This window comes from Ceratotherium simum, chromosome 5, assembly GCF_057802395.1.
Source record: "Ceratotherium simum simum isolate JZ-2026a chromosome 5, ASM5780239v1, whole genome shotgun sequence".
NCBI classification, from domain to species: domain Eukaryota; kingdom Metazoa; phylum Chordata; class Mammalia; order Perissodactyla; family Rhinocerotidae; genus Ceratotherium; species Ceratotherium simum.
The window spans coordinates 82,862,752-82,881,318 of NC_141904.1; the positions used below are offsets into that span (position 1 = coordinate 82,862,752).

At 46.6% G+C, this 18,567-nt stretch overlaps 1 protein-coding gene across 1 annotated transcript in view; it reads right to left on the bottom strand.

Annotated features, from left to right (window-relative positions):
• Positions 1-18,567, bottom strand: part of SRGAP3 (SLIT-ROBO Rho GTPase activating protein 3) — a 245,430-nt gene that overhangs the window by 29,021 nt on the left and 197,842 nt on the right. The window contains exons 13-17 of the mRNA XM_004443413.3: positions 13,895-13,955; positions 12,074-12,151; positions 3,612-3,746; positions 601-706; positions 168-395 (exon numbers count right to left, since the gene is read on the bottom strand). Of these exons, the coding sequence (XP_004443470.2) occupies positions 168-395; positions 601-706; positions 3,612-3,746; positions 12,074-12,151; positions 13,895-13,955 (608 nt within the window). The remainder of the gene's footprint in view (positions 1-167; positions 396-600; positions 707-3,611; positions 3,747-12,073; positions 12,152-13,894; positions 13,956-18,567) is intronic.

Genomic DNA, 18,567 nt, shown 5'->3' on the forward strand with positions numbered 1-18,567 from the left:
ATGATGCTATCTTTCATATCAGGCTGCTGCAAAGCTCAAATGAGAAAATGTATATGGGAATACAGATTATACAGCAGTAAGAAAATCGAACGTTTTCTAACTGTTCCTCTTCAACAGCAGCAACAACAACAATGATGATAATAATATTAAGAGGAGTGGAATCTTACCAATATTCTTCCCCTCCAGCCATGCATTTTTCATACACGGGTCCCTCTAGCTCCCGAGGGCTGGGGAAGATGGCTTCATGATGGATGATGATGGTTTTGATGACTTCGTTGACGTGTGCCTGGCAGGACACAGGGTCCTGCCCATCAGGGATGTGCATGAGGGTGGGCCCGAAGCAGATGGCCAGGTTGTAGGGATCCATCATGTTCTCGTCGCTATACTGTGAGAGGCTACAAGAGAGGGGGTACCCACACGTCACCTGGGAAAGACAAGTCCTCCCCCTGGGGTTTCTTTCTTTTGGGGGCTCTACTCAGATCCAAGAGGGTTCCATGTTTTGTTTTAAGAACAGCTGCACCTGTGAATGCCTGAGGACACCCACTCCCAAAGGAGGCCAGGGCCGAGGCAAAGAGGGGCCCCCTTGGCCAGGCAACTCACTGGTTGAGGAAAGCGAAGAGGTATCTCATGACCACGATGACCACGCGGGGAAGGGTGACGAGGATCTGTTGGATCTGGTGCACCCTCTCAGCTGGGTTCTCCAGTTCTGGAACAGAAAGGGGCTTTTCAGGGTGTTTTTTGTCCTCAGAGAGCCAAGTAGTCACCATTTGTGAGTCCCACCACCTAGGTCAGCCCACGTGGTTCAGGAGAGCCAGTTCTACTCTCAGTTCTGGGGACTGAGATGTGACCCTGGCCTGGCCACTCAGAGCATCGCATTCCCCTGGCCACAGTGGTGGGTCCAGGGAGGGGAAGGGGCCTAATCAGGACCAGCTGGAGTTGACCCTTGGGACTTTGGGCCAGAGAAACCCAGAGAGAGGTGCCTTCTTGAAACTGGGTAGAAGGACGTCTGGAGCAGCTGGGGGCTCCCAGGAAAGAAGACCCTGCCTGAAAGTGAAGCCAGTACAGAGCCGGAAGACACAGATTCCTGCGGATGTGGGTGAGGTCTGGGTAAAGCTGGGCCTAAACTTCTCAGGTACGTGAGCCAATACATTCCCTTTTATGGGTTAAGCCAGCGTATGTTGACTTTCTGTCACTTGCAACCTATGAGTCCTGATGAACACAGGCAGGGACCATTTTCATTAAACTCTTTGTAAACACCAGCTGCAGCACAGGCCCAGCACATAGCACGTGCTCAGGAAGTGACTGCTGAGTAAATAACCACTTCTTGAGCTATATATTGGCCAATGAGCCTAGCAGATACTAGGGGTCTTGTCTCCGACCCATTTTCAGGTCAATCCTCTAGAGACAGACATTCGTATTTTTACCAGTCAGGCCAGGGGCGGGAGCAGTAAATTGGGTTGGTAAGGAGAGAAAAGTGCTCTGTGGGCTCTGGCTTGTGGAGAGGAGAGCTGGCGCTAAGAAGAGTGAGCTGCCAAAGCTCTGATGTGTATCTGCACGGAGGATGCACGAACCCATGTCAGTTTCTTTTTCAGAAGACATGTTTTTTTCTCACTTAGCCCCTCTCTCCAGCTTCCACATTCGGTCAGCATGTTCCTTCTAAAACACAATTTTTCCTGTTTCTCCTCTGCATCCAAAGCCCTTCATGCTGGGGCTTCAACCAACCTTGTCTGCCTCGTCTCCTAGCCACGGCCCCTTCCCAAAGTATCTGAAGATGATTTAGAGCCATACTTCTCAAATGAAGTGATGATGCACTTCTGGAGGCACTGACAAATATATGGGGGCATTCTTTGGGGTTGTCACAGTGACTGGAGGGTGCTACTGGCATTTGAGTTCCAGAGGCCAAGGTGCTAAATGTCCTGAATGTGTGGGACACATAAGGCACTGCTCTACCGTTTGAGAAACTCTGTGCCAGGCCTCCTTATCCACCATCTCCCTCTCACAAAGGACTTTGCTGCCCCTCGGCCTTTGCACACACTGGTGATCTCTCTACACTGCCTGGCACACTCCAGCCTACCTTCACAGTCTGGTTCCAGGAAGCCTTGCCCAAGCCTCCACAAAGAGTTCAAGGCTCTTGCACACATATTGATTCCATCGCCCCTCATACAGGTCCCTCCAAGTCCTCAGATTCAGTCATCATTGCCCTAGTACCACCTCCACTATTATTTATTAATTTTGTTTTCCTTAAATGTATTTATTTAAAAAGGAGATTTTACATCACTCTGTAAATGAGAAACCAGGATCACTTGTCATAATTAGGAGGTAACATAAAAATAGATACTATGAAAGCAAAACAAAGCTACTAAATTATAGGTAGACATTGCTGTACACAAGTTTCTAAGACCGAAGCCCAGCTCTCTCTGTTTGGAAGGAAGATTGATGTGTAAGGTTTAGTCCTTGATGTAATCACAGGCTTTGGAAGGGAACTAGGAAGGGACTTTTTTTCTCACGGTGTGATTCAAGGTGTGCAATGTCATGAGCTTGCACCAGAGGTCAACATCCTTGTCCACTCAGCGCCCTGCTCAACTGGACTATCAGGGCTTCTGGGAACGCTGGCCGAGTAAGTGACGTGGGGCTCAGATAGGGTTGGGTTTGAGGCCTGGAATTTCTGAGACGTGATTTGGAGCTGGGAGCGGACCTGGCAAGGAGAGCAGGAAGAGGTGTGGAGGGCAGAAGGTGAAGGAAGGGTCTTTTACACAAGGCAGCTAGAAGGGCTCAAGCCTCCGTATGCTCTCGCCACCTCCTGGGGCACTTTCCTGGCTGCAAATATCTCTCAGAGCATTGTGAGAAGCATGCCTAGTGAAACTGGGTATGCAGGAATTTTCTGTAAGGCAAATTAAATTTAAAAGTTCATTCCAAAACACTACAATTCTAATACTCTAAAATTCAAAATTTATTCAAAAAAAATTCCCAAAAGTTTGCCTTGGATTTTGGCATCTTACAGTCAAGGTGCCTTTACTTCAGCCCCCTAGACTGGGCTCCTGTCTTTATCCACAGAAATACCAGTCAAAGAGGACTCTGATGGCTAGCAATGCCAGAGGAAGCCCCCAGTCCACTTATTTTCACCATTTCCCTTGTTTGCCATGTTGCTGACCTGACTTCCAAACCTTCTGTGGCTCCCTATTGCCCAAGGGAAAGATCTGGAATCCTTGCAAGGCATTCAAGGTCTTCCCTCTCTTGCTCCACTTTATCCTTCCAGCCTCTTGTACTATGCACTGGCCAGGACACCCTCCTGCTGGTCCCACTGGTCTGTGTCCCCCCAACTCTTCCCAGGATCCATGTGTCTACTCCTCTTGGAAGACTCTCTTCACATTATTCTCCCTCAGCTGTGATCTGTGACACCAAGTCTCCCTCTGCTTCTCCTCTGAGCTCCTTCCGTACCCAGGTGTGTACCATGCCTGTTAGCCCTGCCATGATAAACCATCTTGTTATTTCCACAACTAGGTTTTAACTCCTATGAGGAGAAGCGCCACACTGCTTGTGCGGTGATGAGCCCGTAGTGCAACTTCAACAGATTGTCAAGGAATTGATCATCCCACCTGGGAAATACTTACTAATAGTAGATATCAAATCTTGAAACCTTTCCTTAGGAAAGAGTGGGTTTTCCAGTCCTCGGAAATACAGTTTTAAAACACCAGCGACTGAATTGATATCTCGCTCATTTTGATCATCCACGAGGGGGTCTTCCCCTGAGAGGAAACAGGAGAGGGTGATTCAGCTTGATAAGGAGGCAGGGAACGTGCAGACGCCAGGAGAGGTGACCTGGCCCAGCCCAAGCTAGAGGAGAGGCAGGTGGGACAGCCTCCCCAGCACAGCAAGTTTAGAGTTCTCCCTGCAGCTGAAAACGTTCAAGTGTATAGAAATGTTGTAAAAATAAAACAACGAACACCCATCACCCTTCACTTACACTCATCAACTTACACTCATCTTGCCATATCCGCTTTCTCTCTCTCTACTTATATTTATTATTGCTCAATTATTTGAGAGTATTTTGTAGACATCGCAACACGTCACTGCTAAATACCTCAACGCATTTCTCCTAAGAATAAGGTTATTCCCTCACGTACCCACACAACATTATTACACCCAAGAAAATTAACAACAGTTCCAAAACACCATCCCATATTTAGCCCACCTTCAGACATTCCCAGTTGCCCGTGCCTTTCACAGAATTTTTTCAAAAGCTAAGATCTAATCAACATTCACACAATTCATTTGGTTGTTATGTTTCTTAGTCTTTTGAATATAAAACCCAACATTTTTTATTGTTAGTTTGCTTTTTATATTTATAATATTGACTCTTTTGAAGAGTCCAGGCCCATTGCCTTGTAGAATGCCTCACATTCTGGATTTGTCTGATTGTTTTCTCATGCTTGGATTCAGGTGAAATATTTTTGGCAAGAATACTACACGGGTGATGTTGTGGACACCTTAGTGCATCAGGAGGCACATGATGTCAGCCTACTGGCTACTGGTGATGCTAAGTTTGATCACTGAGCTAACGGGGTGGCCTCCAGATCTCTACATGTAAAGGTACATTTTCTCCTTTGTAATAATAAGTGTAAAATATAAAATAGTTTTGAAAAAACTAAGTAAGTGATCTATGTGCATGTCATTGTGCTCAACATGTTTCACTCAATGCTTTTAGCATCTCATGATGATTTTTGCCTAAATCAATTATTACCCTGGGGTTGCAAAATGGTGATTTTCTAATTCTGTCATTCATTCTATATTTATAAGCTGGCATTCTTCCCTAAAGAAGAGCTTTCCCATGTCTCCTCACTCCTCCTCTTATTATTATTATTTATTTTTTGCATCTTTATGGACATATTTTTGTAGTTTTTTACAACGTGTTATAATCCATTACCATCCCTATTCTTTGGATGCTCAGATTGTCCCCAATTTTGCCAAGGGGAGCCCTTTCTTATGTCCTTCTGATGTGACCTCTACTGAGCACTTCCTCGCTTTCTGGCACAAAAGATGTCCCTGGATCACCTTGTACTTTCCTTGATGCAGATCTGAAATCAACATTTCTTCAAAAAGCTCTGTTTGCTTTTCGTAGGGAATGGTATTTAGAAACCAAGACCTAGGTTCTCAGTGTGCTCATTGCTAGAGGAGGGCCGTAAAGAGCTTCTAGGCCCTTTCAGAGGATACAGTGAGAATATAAATATATGTTTTCCACGAATTCACACTGATATTTTCAATTCGCATTTAAGATACAAGGTTTTCTTTACCTTCATTTATTTTGTATTTGTATTTCATTTTTCTTATAGTGAAAACTATGGTTCTGAATAAGATTAATAATTAATATATTTATGTATCTGCCTTATCCTATAATACACTTAAAGTAGTTCCAGAATTTTAATAGCAATATTACCACTAATAATAAATCTACTACATAAAATTTAAGATTTCTTTGCAGGGCTTTTGTTTTTGTTTTTTGTTTTTTTTAGTCCTCAGAATGTGTCCCACTAAAGATGTAGGGTCAGAAGACAGAAAGTAGATTAGTGGTTGCCTAGGGCTGGGGGCTGGGGTGTAGGGGACATAGGGACTGACTACAAATGGGTATAAGGTTCCTTTTTGGGATGAGGAAAAGTTTCTGAAATTAGATTATGGCAACGATTGCATAACTCTGTAAATATAAAGCCACGCACTACGTAATGTTTTGGTCCATGACAAACTGCATAAACGACAGTGGTCCCATTAGATTAGTACCATACAGCCTAGGTGTGTGGTAGGCTATACCATCTAGGTTTGTGTAAGTACACTCTATGATCACACAATGACAACATCGCCTAATGATGAATTTCTCAGGATGTATCCCCGTGATTAAGCAACGCATGACTATACCAGAAACCATTGAATTGTACACTTTTAAACGAGTGAACCTTATGGTACATAACTCAATAAAGCTGTTAAAAATGTATGACCAGTACGTGTTCAAAACTTACTCTCTGTGTGGTTATCAACTTGATACACAACTTATTTGCAGCCATTAAAAAAAATGAGGAAAATCTCTATGAATTGATGTGGAGGGATTTCTAGAATTTATTGTTGAAAAAACAAACAAGTATATGTAATAGTATAGTACGCCACTTACATCTTATGTAAGAAATGAGGGAAAATAAAAAATTTGTATATATGTATTTGCTTGTTTTTGCAGAAACAAACACAGCAGGACTAATCAGAAACTAATGAAAATGGTTAAATGTAAATGTAGAGGGGAGAAGGATAAGAACAGGGCTTCTCTGCATGCAACTTTTTATCTGGTTTTGATTTTGAAACCATTTAAAGCTTTATATTTTCAAAATTGCAAATTAAAAAAAAAAGGATTTCTAAAAAGACAAGAAATCAATCCCTAAATTTTAATACAAACAGAAGCAAAGTCATTTAAATAGCTACTCTATTTCATGGATAGACCAAAATCTGGTCACCAGTTTCCTATGGATTGACATTTGACTTCTTTCCAACATTTTGCTATTACAAATATTGCCACAATGTATAACCTTGTGCACGTGTTTTCGTATTCGTGGAGGGGTGTCTCTGTGGGGAGGTCCTGGAAATGGGATTGCTGGGTCAAAGGGTAAATACATATGTAGTTTCATCAGATATAGCCAAATTCTCCTCCATGGGGCTGCATCATTTTATACTCCCACCAGCAACACAAGAGAATGCTTCTTTTCCACAGCCCTGCCCATGGAATGTTGTCAATCTTTTGAATTTTTGCCAGTTGGACAGGGGAAAATGATCTCTCAGGAGAGCAGCACTTTTCAATGTAATTGGGGGCTGCCGAGCTAGTCCACCACCTGGAGTTTCTGTGGGGGAGGTGGAAGGACACAGGGAGCAATCTGACACCTCTCTGAAGGTACTGAGAGACGTCTGCACAACGGGCTCCTCCTTCTCCTCCCAGAACAGCCCAGAGCACCTCTAAAGACTGGCAAGCAATGAAGAGCAGAACTGGAAATCCATTCTTGGATCTTTTTACTCTGCCTCCGTAGAAAGAGAAGGCTCGTTACTGCCAGGGCCTTTACTAGCCCCAACACGCTTTAGTGCACATTAGAGAAAGGCCCCCTTGCCTTCCCGAACCAGGGCTTGCAGCTCTCAGAGCATGAGCCAGAGTTCAGCTCCCACTTGCCCTCTGGGTTGAGCACCCTTGTGCAGTGAACAGCCTGAATGACTGTGTGTGGCGGCTCAGACACTGATGTTCCCTATGTCAACCTCTCAGATGTCCCCAGGGGAGGAGATGAAAATGCTTCCCTCACAAGACTTTCTCATGAGGAAGGAAGGGAGAAAACATAAAAAATGATTGCCTATACTGATATAGCACTTCTCAAGTGAGAAGCACATTTGCACATCTGATCTCTCTTAATCCTCACAGCAGCACTGCACGGCACTAAGGGAGGCACAGTTCCAATACCACCATTCTCTCCTTCTAGAAAGCTGAGGCCCCAACAAGTGAACAACTTGTCCACATTCACGTAGTCAAAAACTGACAACAGCAGCTCCCAGGTCTCCTAATGCCTGGGAGATAGTCTTTTTTCTATCCATGATTTTCAGTTCTATCTGTCTGCCTATCTGCAGGCATGCCTATCTATCTACCTACCTACCTACCTACCTACTTACCTACACATCTATTTTCTTCCTTCCCTCCCTTCTTCCTTTATAGTTGAATCCCGACCTTTTTTTTCTTTTTCAAGAATCAAGTTCCTATGAATGCTCAATACATAGAACAAAGCTGTCTTGATTGAACTGGGGGAAGAGGTCCAAGCCCTCCTCCTCAGCCTCCCTGTCTATCCCTGTTGCAGCCCTTGAGGACCCCCTGAAGGGCCACTCTGCACTGTGTTAAGCTGTTCCCCTGTCATTACCACGCCTTACTCTTATGCTCTCAAGATGCCAAAGCGTGTGGATTTTTCCCTCTGTATTGCATATTAGATTCCCCTGTTAAGCATGATTAACGTATTGACTTTATATACACACACACCCCCTGTTAGTTCTTGCTCTTCCTCCCAGCAGGCACTCAGTCCATAAAGGAGCCATCCAAACACTCCTTCTTCCTAGCCCAGGCCTTCAGCTTTCTGCAAGGCTAGTCAATTTTGGCTCCAGAAATGAATGGAATTCCAGAGCTCAAGATGAGCAGGATGATTTGTGTGAATGATGGGTTCCTCCAGGAGGAGAATGTGAGCTAAAATTCCAGGCAAGTCTGAGAGAGAGCTGTGTTCACACTTTGCTAGTTGATGTCCTGGGGGAGGTAGGGTTGTTACTCTCAGCCAGGCCACCTGGGCATCACTGTACCCAGGGCAGAGCGGGAACGCACAGCACGTGCTTATGGCTCTAGGGGAACTTGCTGCCCCTGGGGGCACGGCAGGAAGCTGCGGGTGGCCTCTCTCACAAGGGCAGTTCTCTGAGGCCACAGGTCCACCTCAGCCGTCCTGAGGCTCCTCAACATGACAACCCCTCTCAGTGTCTCCTGGTCACACCCCTTTCCAGGGCAGGAAATAGATCCCAGAGGCGCCAGGTCCAGAGTCCAGCAGGTGTCAGAGCCTACATGACATAATTTCAGCCCCAAATCCAAACCCTATCTTGATCTGTGCAGGGTGAAAGGGCCATTGATTCCCTTTCCAGCCACCCTCCACATAATGAGAGACCTCTGGCAGCTCCCTCATCTTTGTGTACAAAGAGGAGAGTGGATTGCTTAGTGGGGAAAAACAGAGAGGTGCAAACCAGCCTGAGAGACAACAGCACCGCGGCTCGCTGCATGGCACTGCTAATTCCTGCCTTTTCCTGATTTTTCTCCTTCATTTTGACAGAAGATTAGGGGGAGATCTCAAAACTTCAGTGGTAAGTTTAAGATTTATTGGCAGCAAAAAATACTGGTAAGAATAATAATCCCAATTAAAACCCTGGTTGACTCATGTCAGAGAAAAAGAAAGTGAGTTTAGGTATAACAAGCCAAGAATGGATTTCCAACATGTTGTAATTTTTCAAAAGCTTAAGGAAAAGAGATCTGTGCTCCTTTCAACAGCCTTATGCCAGGAATGTAGGCAAGAACTTCGCCCCAGAGAGAGAAAGAAGAAAAAGACCCAAATCTCTTTGAACAAGTGGCAAAGACAGGCAGCCTGCAGGGATTAGAGGGTTTAAATTTTAAAAAAGGAAGAAAGGAAAAACACACAATGTACTGGTTTGGAGAGAAAGTTCAGTGACAAGCTAGAGCATGTGGGACGTGAGGAGTGGGCGAGAAGAGAAATACTGAGCTGTGCTGGCTTGGGCCACCTGGTTCCCAGGGGGATGTGGAGAGATGATGCAGCTGAGCCAACAAGAGGGAGCTACTAGTTTCAGGAAACGTAGGAGGAGGCGACTCTGAGGGTCAGCTGGGTAAGGAGCCAAACCCAGGGCATTTGGTTGGTGAATGTCAAGAAACAGAAAAGAATAAGTGAGAAATACAGGCACTAGCCAGCCCAGAGAAGCCAGAATTTCCCTAAAAGAGACATACAAGGACCTATTCTTTTAGAATAAGCCATGCTTCATTGTAGGCTCAGGTGGAGCAGAAGGACAAGCCTGGAGAGAGAAGGAGATTCATCTGGGAATGATGGAGAGAGGGAGAGGAGCCAACTGCGTACGTGAGGCCAAGAAAAAGCAGAAAATGTTTTTTGCAGTTGAGATTTGGGTCAGGCAACCCCTGCCCAGTGGGGCTCTGCCCGAGGCAGTCCAAAGCTTATCAGGAGCAGAGAATTCTATCAAATTGCACATCACCCCTGCAAGGCACCCAAGCAAGTGACAGAAGGCACTGACCTTAGAAAATCACATTCAGGAAGGAAAGAATGCAGTGCTCCTGGGGTGGTACTGGGGTGGGGATGGGGCCTGGCTGCCTGGTACAACAAGGTTACTTACGGGACATGGGGAAGCAGGAAAATGCTGGGGCAGGGAGTGGGGGTTGCCAGGCTGGAGGCGCTGAGCAGTGAGTTTACTCATGAGAGTCAAGGAATTCTGTATAATGGGATGAGCCCAGGAGGAAGGAGCCAGCAAAGGTTCCAGACTATGGCTCTGATCATTTACAATGAACACAGGGCAGCAGGGGTGCTAAGGAGTTGGGGGAGATGAAGAAACAAAACTCTGGATTGGGCTGTCCAGTGTTGTCAAGAGAAGCTCAGGGAATGATGAATGGCATTTCCATCAGGGAGGCTGATGGGGGATACCTCTTGTTCTGTGGCCTTTGCACATGCTGTTCCCTTGGTGTGGAATATCCTTTCCCTGTCTCCCCTGGCTCTTACTCTTTAAGCCTCAGCTCAGGCATTTCCTCCTCCAGGAAGCCTTCCCTAGCTTTGCTGCTTTGCTGTTCCTCCCCGTTCCACCCAAGCTAGGCTAGGGGCTCCCATGCTCCGCAGTGCTTCCTCCATCGTTGCACTGACCATGCTGTCGGTTTACTAAACTGGCTTCCCCACCAGCAGGGACTGTCTCGCCCATACTGTATTTCCAGGCCCTAGTCCATTACCTAGCGCGGTGTGGGGCTCAAAGCACACCTGTTGAGTGGATGAATAAATGCATGAGGAGGAGCTTGCAGCAGGAGAATTCTGGGACAACCTGGTTCTAAGTTCCCAAGGTCCTGGAGTGGGCTCCAGAACTGAAGCCCCCCTGGACCTCAGAAGGCCACTGAGTACCACATCCAGCCAAATCCTGTTGTCTACACCCAGTTCTAAGCCAGAGTGCCTAGGGCCACAGAGGTCTGTGCTGGGGGCTGTGATGGTGACCACCTGGGGCTGACTGCTTCCCCTACCCTGGAGCTAGACCTCAGGGTGGAATGGGGGGTGAGTTTGTTCAGGAGGCAGCCCCTCCAGGGGAAGCCTGATAATAAATAGGGAGAATTCCAGGGCTGGAGCCCCCGGGAAAGGCCTGCTCAGAGCACAGCAACAGGGACAAACCATATGCCCCCCAAGGCTGTTAGGAGAGTTATGTAGAAGAATGGGGAGGAAAGTGCTTTGTAAACTAGGACGCGATACACTGCGTGGAAATGGGTTTGGGATTGGGGTCCTCAGACCAAACTTAACATCGGAACCACTGAGAGAAAAAGGCAGTAAATCAGAGTTAAGAGGGGTAAATGATGAAGATGTGACCCTTCTAAAATGCTGTTAAGCTGGAGGCAGAGATGTTGTTTAGGACGCCTATATACTAACTCTTCTTTCCTCCCCTGGGATGAGGATATGGACTTCCTAATGCTGGACTTGGTTCAACCACCAGGGAGCACGATGTCTGAAAATACTTCCTTGAATGGGAACGCATGGATTTAGCTGCACCGCAGTAGTGAGACAAGCACTGAGACTAAAAAGGCAGAGGTGTAGTAAGAATTGAGCTTTTCCTGACCCAGAGTCCTGACTTCGCATGGACACTGTCACTGGCCGTCTGTCCCCATGAGGGATTCTGAGGCCAAGGGAGGCTATACCAAATAAGCCACATGCACTCCTGTTCTGTGGCGACATCATTTTTAATAAGCTTTTACATCCTCAGTGAATGAAAGTGGGAACTAGGTAACCTCACCAGGGGTGGAAGGAGTGTACGGTCTCTTCCTCCTAATGTGTAGCTTTGCCAAGAACACTGCATTAAAAATTAAGAATCGTGGTATTCTAAAGCCAGTCAGTGTTATCTATGTTCTTTCAACTTTACAAAACACAGCAGCCTTTACAGACTCACATAATAATTCTGGAGTGCTTTACAAGGCCCTCTTTCCCAGGAAACACTGTACAGCCCACCAGAGAAAGTCACCCATGTATACTGGTAAATGTTTAACATTTTAGCTCTTTGGAGGAGAAAAAGAAAAAGAAAAGATCTTAGTGTTTGCTAATTGCTGTGGTATAAATTTTCCCGTCTTGACTGCTTTCAAGCTACCAAAGTGAAGTTGCTGATGCAAGTGGGAAAGAGATTTTGATACAAGCCAACCCCAGCACACCACTGGCTCTAAGATACGAGTTAACACCCACCCTGGCTTCCTCTGGCTACAAGCTTGAGATGGTCACTCTGCACCTACCTCTCTCAAAGGAATTTTTGATGTCATTGACTTCGACCTGAGATCCTGGCACTCGGAAGATCCCTTGCTGCTGGAGTCCTAAAAGAAACAAACAAACAAAAAAAGAAACAGAAAATGCCAGGAGGCCTTGAGCTCATCAGACCACTGGGAACATCGATGACTCTCCCCATTACTTGTCTTTTTCTCTCACTATCCTTTATAAGAGTCATTCCCAATGAAGGTCTCCAGGCAGAAGCCCCAAAGTAACCTTTGCAATGAACTTCAGCTGGCCAAAATACTCAGACACATCCTGCTTCATATGCCTGTGATCTCTTGTCTGGACTTGAAGGAAAAGGCCACAGGAAGTCTTTATATCAATGCTGGACCAGTGAAGAACTTCCAATTTAACCAACAGATCAGCTCAATCTAATAACTGGTTGGTGCACTTTGCCTACCCAGTTCATCAGTTGCAGTGGTACCAATAGCTTGGCATGAGTTTACAAATGCCATTTGAGTTTCACAGTGATTTTGAACAAGCAAGATTAATACCACTCCCTCAACCATCCCCTCCCCCCCCACACTGCCCCACCAACACAGACATCTTCTTCCTTCAAGAAAAGCTAGAGTCTAGAGTGCATGCTGGCCTGGGATCAAGGAGTTTTGGGGAGATTAAATTATTAAAGAAAAACAATCTCACACTTTTATGTGTTTCTACAAGCCATAGCAAAGAGGAAACCCTGATACCTGACATGAGAGTAATGACATAACAATGACCTATAGGATGGAAGGAATTGAAGGGCCTCCCTGATCTGGAATGGGAATCAATGGGGGAGACTATGATCCTGTCCCTGAGATTCAGTTTTTCTATATAAAACAACTCTCCACATTATAATTGAGGAAAGTGTTTACCCTTAAAAGGCAGGCTTTAGTCAAAGTCTCGGTTGTACATAGTATGTGCTCAATAAACCTTGTTCCTTTCCTTCGTTAACCAATACGAATATCTACCACCTGTGTGTCCAATGCCATCCTCCTGGCTCATTCCTGTCCAGTCACACTGGCCTTCCTTCCCATATCAGGCCTCTACACGGGCCATTCTCTCCACCTGGACTGCGTGGCTGGCTGCTTCTACTCCAATACCACCCCCGGGAGAAGTCTCCTTACAACCTTAGCCACAGCAGCTCCGCCCCCTCCAGCTATTCTCTATCCCCTTTTAATTCATTTCTTGGCATTATCACTGCCCGAAATTATATTATTTATTTCTCTGCTTGTTTACTCCCTTGCCCTTCTAACTGGTCAAGTCAGCTACCTAGGGCTGGCACCTTACCCGCCTTGTTCATGCCTGTATTCCCATTGTCCCACACAGCGCCTGCTATGCACTCTGAAAATACATTTTTGGAGGGAAGAATAAATGAATAGATAGAAGCACGAGTTAAGTGCTGGGGATACCATGGTAGCAAATCCCAGACACTACATTTCCTGCATGGAGCTTACTACAATCCAGCAGTATCAACTGACTGATTGGCCAACGGCATTCAGCGCTCAAAGCCCAGAGCTCTGGCGTTGGGTGGGAGTGAGGCAGAACTAAAACGGTTCTCCTGTCTGTGCCCTCCCTGCTCCCCGGTTCTCCTGTCTCCTGGGTCTTCTCACCACCCTCCGCCCCCCGACACACAAGGCTCAAAAGACAGCACTCAGGATAGCAGCTATTCCACAGAGTGTTTCCCTCTTGGAAGCAGAGAAACGGCAGGAAGTCTTCCGAGATGAATTAGAGTCTCACTTCCTATGAGAACAGCCTAGCACCTGTGCTGGAGAGAGCTGAAAACACGGCCCCAAGAGCGAGCTTACCGTATAAATTGATGTATCGGATGCAGCTCTCAACTACAAGCGGGATGGCTTGTCCTGAATCCTTAAGAAAAAAATTGTGAGTTGTATTGGGCTTGGTGACCACTACAGGGACAAAGACATTCCAACACAGATTATAAACTCAAGCCAGAATATTAGTACCATCAGATTAGTAGGAAAATGAGCATGGAACTGCTAATCCTAAAGGCTCCACCGACAGTTAAAATAGAGCGTCTTTAGTTATGTGCATAAAAAGGCACAGCCAGGATAATTGTAAAGAAATGCTCCGTCTTCTTACTCAGCTGGGAAGGAATCAGGGCTCAGGAGGCTTGGTGGGCACATCTGGGAAGGGGAGGGACCCACCGCCTGGAGGGGGCAGGAGTCTGCTCCTGAAGAGTCCTTTGCCTCCCGCTCCACTTCGCCCCAACTCGACCCTATTCTCCCAGCACTCAAGGATTAAAAGACCGGATCAAGGCATCCTCCTAGAACTGCAGCACCTGATGCTAGAATTAAGAACCCACAAGGGGAGAAGCAAGGCTGGCCCCAAGGGTCCTTCTGGGCTCTGAGAAGGGAAGACCAGTTCTACTCGTGATGTTACAACCCAAACATCCAGACAGATATTTGTTTACCAGTAAACACATTACAAGGAAAAGTTCTACAACAGCTAACGTCAGCCATTGACCATGAGTGGCCAACCTTAGTCACAAAGGCTGAATAAGATGCAGTTCTAAACATACGCATCTGGGGTGTGAAAGCATTTTCAATTCTATCTTTCTAGACTAGCCCATGCCACAGAGCTGAGCAAGGGGTGCTTTTCGTCTGCAGTCCATGATTGGTTGATCTCTCTGTTATTTCAGGCCACTTAAAGAGCACGAAGTCTTTTTAAAACTTTTTTAAAAGGGGCCAAACTAAATTACTAGTCTTCTCAGAAGGTAAGGAAAAAATAAGACATATGTAATATGCTTTTGGAAAGGGACACAGAAAAAACCATGAGGTTGGAAGCTTTTGTGACTCCTCCACACCCCACTTGTGAATTCTTTCCTTGATTAATTATGGTCAGGGAGAGGACAGTAAAATGACCCATTGGTAACAGGCAAGGTGGGCCCTGTTTTAGAAGTGAGTACTACAGACAGGTTCCATCCAGTTGAATGGGGCTAACGGACCTTTCTAGTAAATACCTGGTTCCTGGTTCGAGCATTTCTTCTTCCTCTGATAACAAAAAATAAACAGGCAGCAGAGCAGGAGAAAAAGAAAAGATTACGCAGGAGTAAGATCAGTTAGAGTAAGCAGATCCTTCCGAGTCCGTGAATGCCGAAATGCAATGGCAGCCAGCAAAGGTCCTGGGGAGACTGCCAGCCAGCCCGCGGTAGGGAGGGCCACCCCTGTGCCACAGGGCCTCATACGAGTTCGAGCTCTCCCCTAGGCAACCTTCCAGGTGGCAAAGGGTCCCCTATCAGTCCTTGTCAGAGTGCAGGAATGGTGCCTACTGAACCCTTTGAGGAAAGGGTTCCAAGCCTACCCTCTTCTCAACACAGGGCTGTTGATTCATCAACGGGCAAGAGCCCACCTAAGACCCCTTAAGGTTAGCCCAGCTACCCACAAAAAGGAGGGCCATGTATCTTCATGTGTCTACCGTAACACTGTCCCTGGAATTCAGCTCAGGAAACCTCATTCTTAGTAAAAAGCTAATTTTACCAAGAGCTTGTGGATCGGGTGCCCTCTGGATAGGACCCAAAGTGTTCCACCTGGTTCTAAATTCCAAACAGCTTCCCATGTTTTCCTACCAAACAGGCTGGGTAGTTTTTCCTGGGTGTCCACTTGGCTTTGCTCTCCTTCCTACCCCTTGACATCACAATGGCCCTGAGAACACCTCAGGGAACCCCAAAGGCTGAGACAGGCCTGGGAGAGTGAGGTAGGAGAGAGTCAGAATGCCTTTGTGATCCTGCTCCCAAGAACTGGAGCCTTTGCTGTCACTAAAGCCACTGAAGCCACCCGTTTTCAGGGGAGCACTGACTGTTCTTCTTCCCATATGTGCAGTGGGTCAGGCTCTGGGGTGGGTGCTATGTCTCATCCAGGCTCCTTGAAGAGGCCGAACTGAGAAACTCAAGGATGTGGTAGGTGCTGTCATTTGTCCAGTCCCCAGCATCTCAACAACTGGAATTATCATATGTTGGCTAAACCTACCTAAATCCTAGAACTGAGCAAACAGCCTGGTCAGATGGGGCTTGATGAGCAATCTCCTAAAAGCTAATGGCGACAACAATAGCTAACACTCACAGGGTGCTTACTGTGCGCCAGGTAGCGCTCTAGAAACACGGCGCGTATTACCTCATTTGAACCTCATCACACACTCATGCAGTAGGCGATCATCACTCTCATTTTATAGAAACAAGGTGAGGACTCTCCCTTCCCCCGAGAGGTAGACCTCCTGGGCTTCAAAATTTATAATAAAAATCGAGTTTCCCTCTGTTTGAGAGGAGAAAAAAAAATCAAGGATTTTGAAAAGGGTCAATTCAGGTAGGGTCCTAGAAATTTATAGAAGTAACTCCAACCACATTTATCCACCATTCTTAACTCAGGGATGCTTCCTCATTCCTCTAAATCATCATAATCACGGAGTCCCAGTGATGTCATTTTATTGAAAAACCTTTCTCAGGTTTGGCATTTCAAAGCCAGGGAGTCTGAGTTCATGCAGAATCTTCTTCCAGATGGCGTGGGAATCCTAAGAGAAAATTAAATTCTGCTCACAAAGGTTGAAGGATTGACTATATGATAATGGCTTTTCCTTCTCTGACAGTTAATAATCCTGGAGAGTAAGACCACGCTGGTGCAAGTTTGTCTGTGCCCTACCTGGCTCACAGAGGGGCACAGAACAGTTGGTTGAACCTCCCTGATAGAATGTGGTGTAAGTACAGTGTGACTACAAAGAAAGGCAATCATTTAACAAATATACCTTTTTTTTTAAGAAAAAGTCAAATAGTCCCCTGAGGAGGCTGTGCCCCTACTCCAACAACGTGCCACTGCTCAGTGCTCTGGGGTGTCCCTCTTTGGGGGCTCTTCTCAGAGCTGCTTGACCAGCCTCACTCTAGCATGTGCCCCTTGCCATTTGGTGCCTCCAGTGATGTTGCAAGGCTGAGTTCTGATTCTAATACAAAGTTTTGGCCCCACTGACAAAGGCCAGGCTGCAGGCTCTAGAGAAGACTGAACAACTGCAGCAATGATGGTACATTTAGAAGAAGAATGTGGCCTCCCAAGGTGACTTCCTCCAAGGGGCAAACACTCACATGGTTGAAGAAGTTCTGATGTGTTTGTCAGGAGGAAGAGACGCAGACTACGGGAGAGTCACACATTTCACATAGGAGCTCTCTATTAAGAGACTATTTCCTTCAACAGAACACCTCATTTTCAACCTGTCAGTTAAGAGTCAGCTCCTTCCGAGTGTCCTGACTGATGACCCGTTTCCAAAGAGCTGAGAAAATGAGGGAAGCCGCCCCTGTCTCTGAGCCTTCATTCCCTCTGTTCCTCCTTTCAGGAGCTCCTCTGTCCTACTCCTCGCCACTTTACTCCTACCCTTCCTTCACAGCCTCGCCAGAAGCCCCTGTGCCCTCGTGCTCATAGCTCTTCTGGCTCTGAGCTCTCACAGAACTTGTTTCTGTGGGATAATTCACTGAGTGCTCGTCTGAATTGCCTCACACTTCTAGCTTTCCGTGTTGAAAACCTTCCAGTGACACTGTAAGCTCCTTGAGGGCAGAGAGCACAGCGAATAAGCCTCTCAGTCCCCTCTCAGCTACGGAGAGTGGCGCTTTTGAGGGCAATGGTGACTGAGAAGAAAGGCTTGGAGGAGAGAGGAGGGAGGACGACGAAGGACTCTGACATAGCCCCATGCCCCCATGACCTACTGGAGGGCAAACTGCTCCCTCGGGGTCACCTCCAAGCAGTACTTCTTTCCTGATGCACCCAGATCCTCCATACCTCACTCCTCTGAGATACCCTAAAGCAGCCCTTGCTGTTCCCTGCCCTGGGCAATCCCAACTTGTGCTGTACTGTCCCACTGTGCCTTTCCTCCACTGTCCCCTCCCCAGAACCCAGCCCACAGGCAGAGACAGTCCTGGGACCCAGGATTGTCCTGCCTACTCCTCCCAGGCCTGAGGCTGTCCCTCCTTCTCCTGTAAGTCCTGTGTGTACCCTGTCTGAGAATGGAGGAGAGAGAGCTGGATCAGGGGCAGCCTCTGCTACTCCAAAATTGTCAGCAAAGCCCAAGAGCCTTGACTTTCCTCCTGATGGACACTAGTCCTCCTGATGGACACTAGTCTTCCTTCCTGCAGAAAGTGTTTTCAGTGGACAGTGGTGGGCTCTCAAATAACTGGCAGGGATCTTCTCTCCTGTTCCCCCTAAATAATGTTAAGAGTGCATCTCCCCTTCTTCCAGTCTCTCCCTACCGGCTGCCCTTTTCAACTCCATCATCATCTTAATTTGCCTTGGGCCATTCTATCTGGGATGGATTGATCCTGTACCTTTTGCATCCAAGAAGCAAGAAAAGAGAAACTCACCTAGCTGAAATGCTTGAAGTTTTAGTTTAAGATGGAAAAGGTTAACCTGGAATTCTAAAGGGACTACCTCAGCTCTTCTCCCTTCTCCCAAACTGCTCAACAAGAAGCAAAACTAGGTGGGAGGGT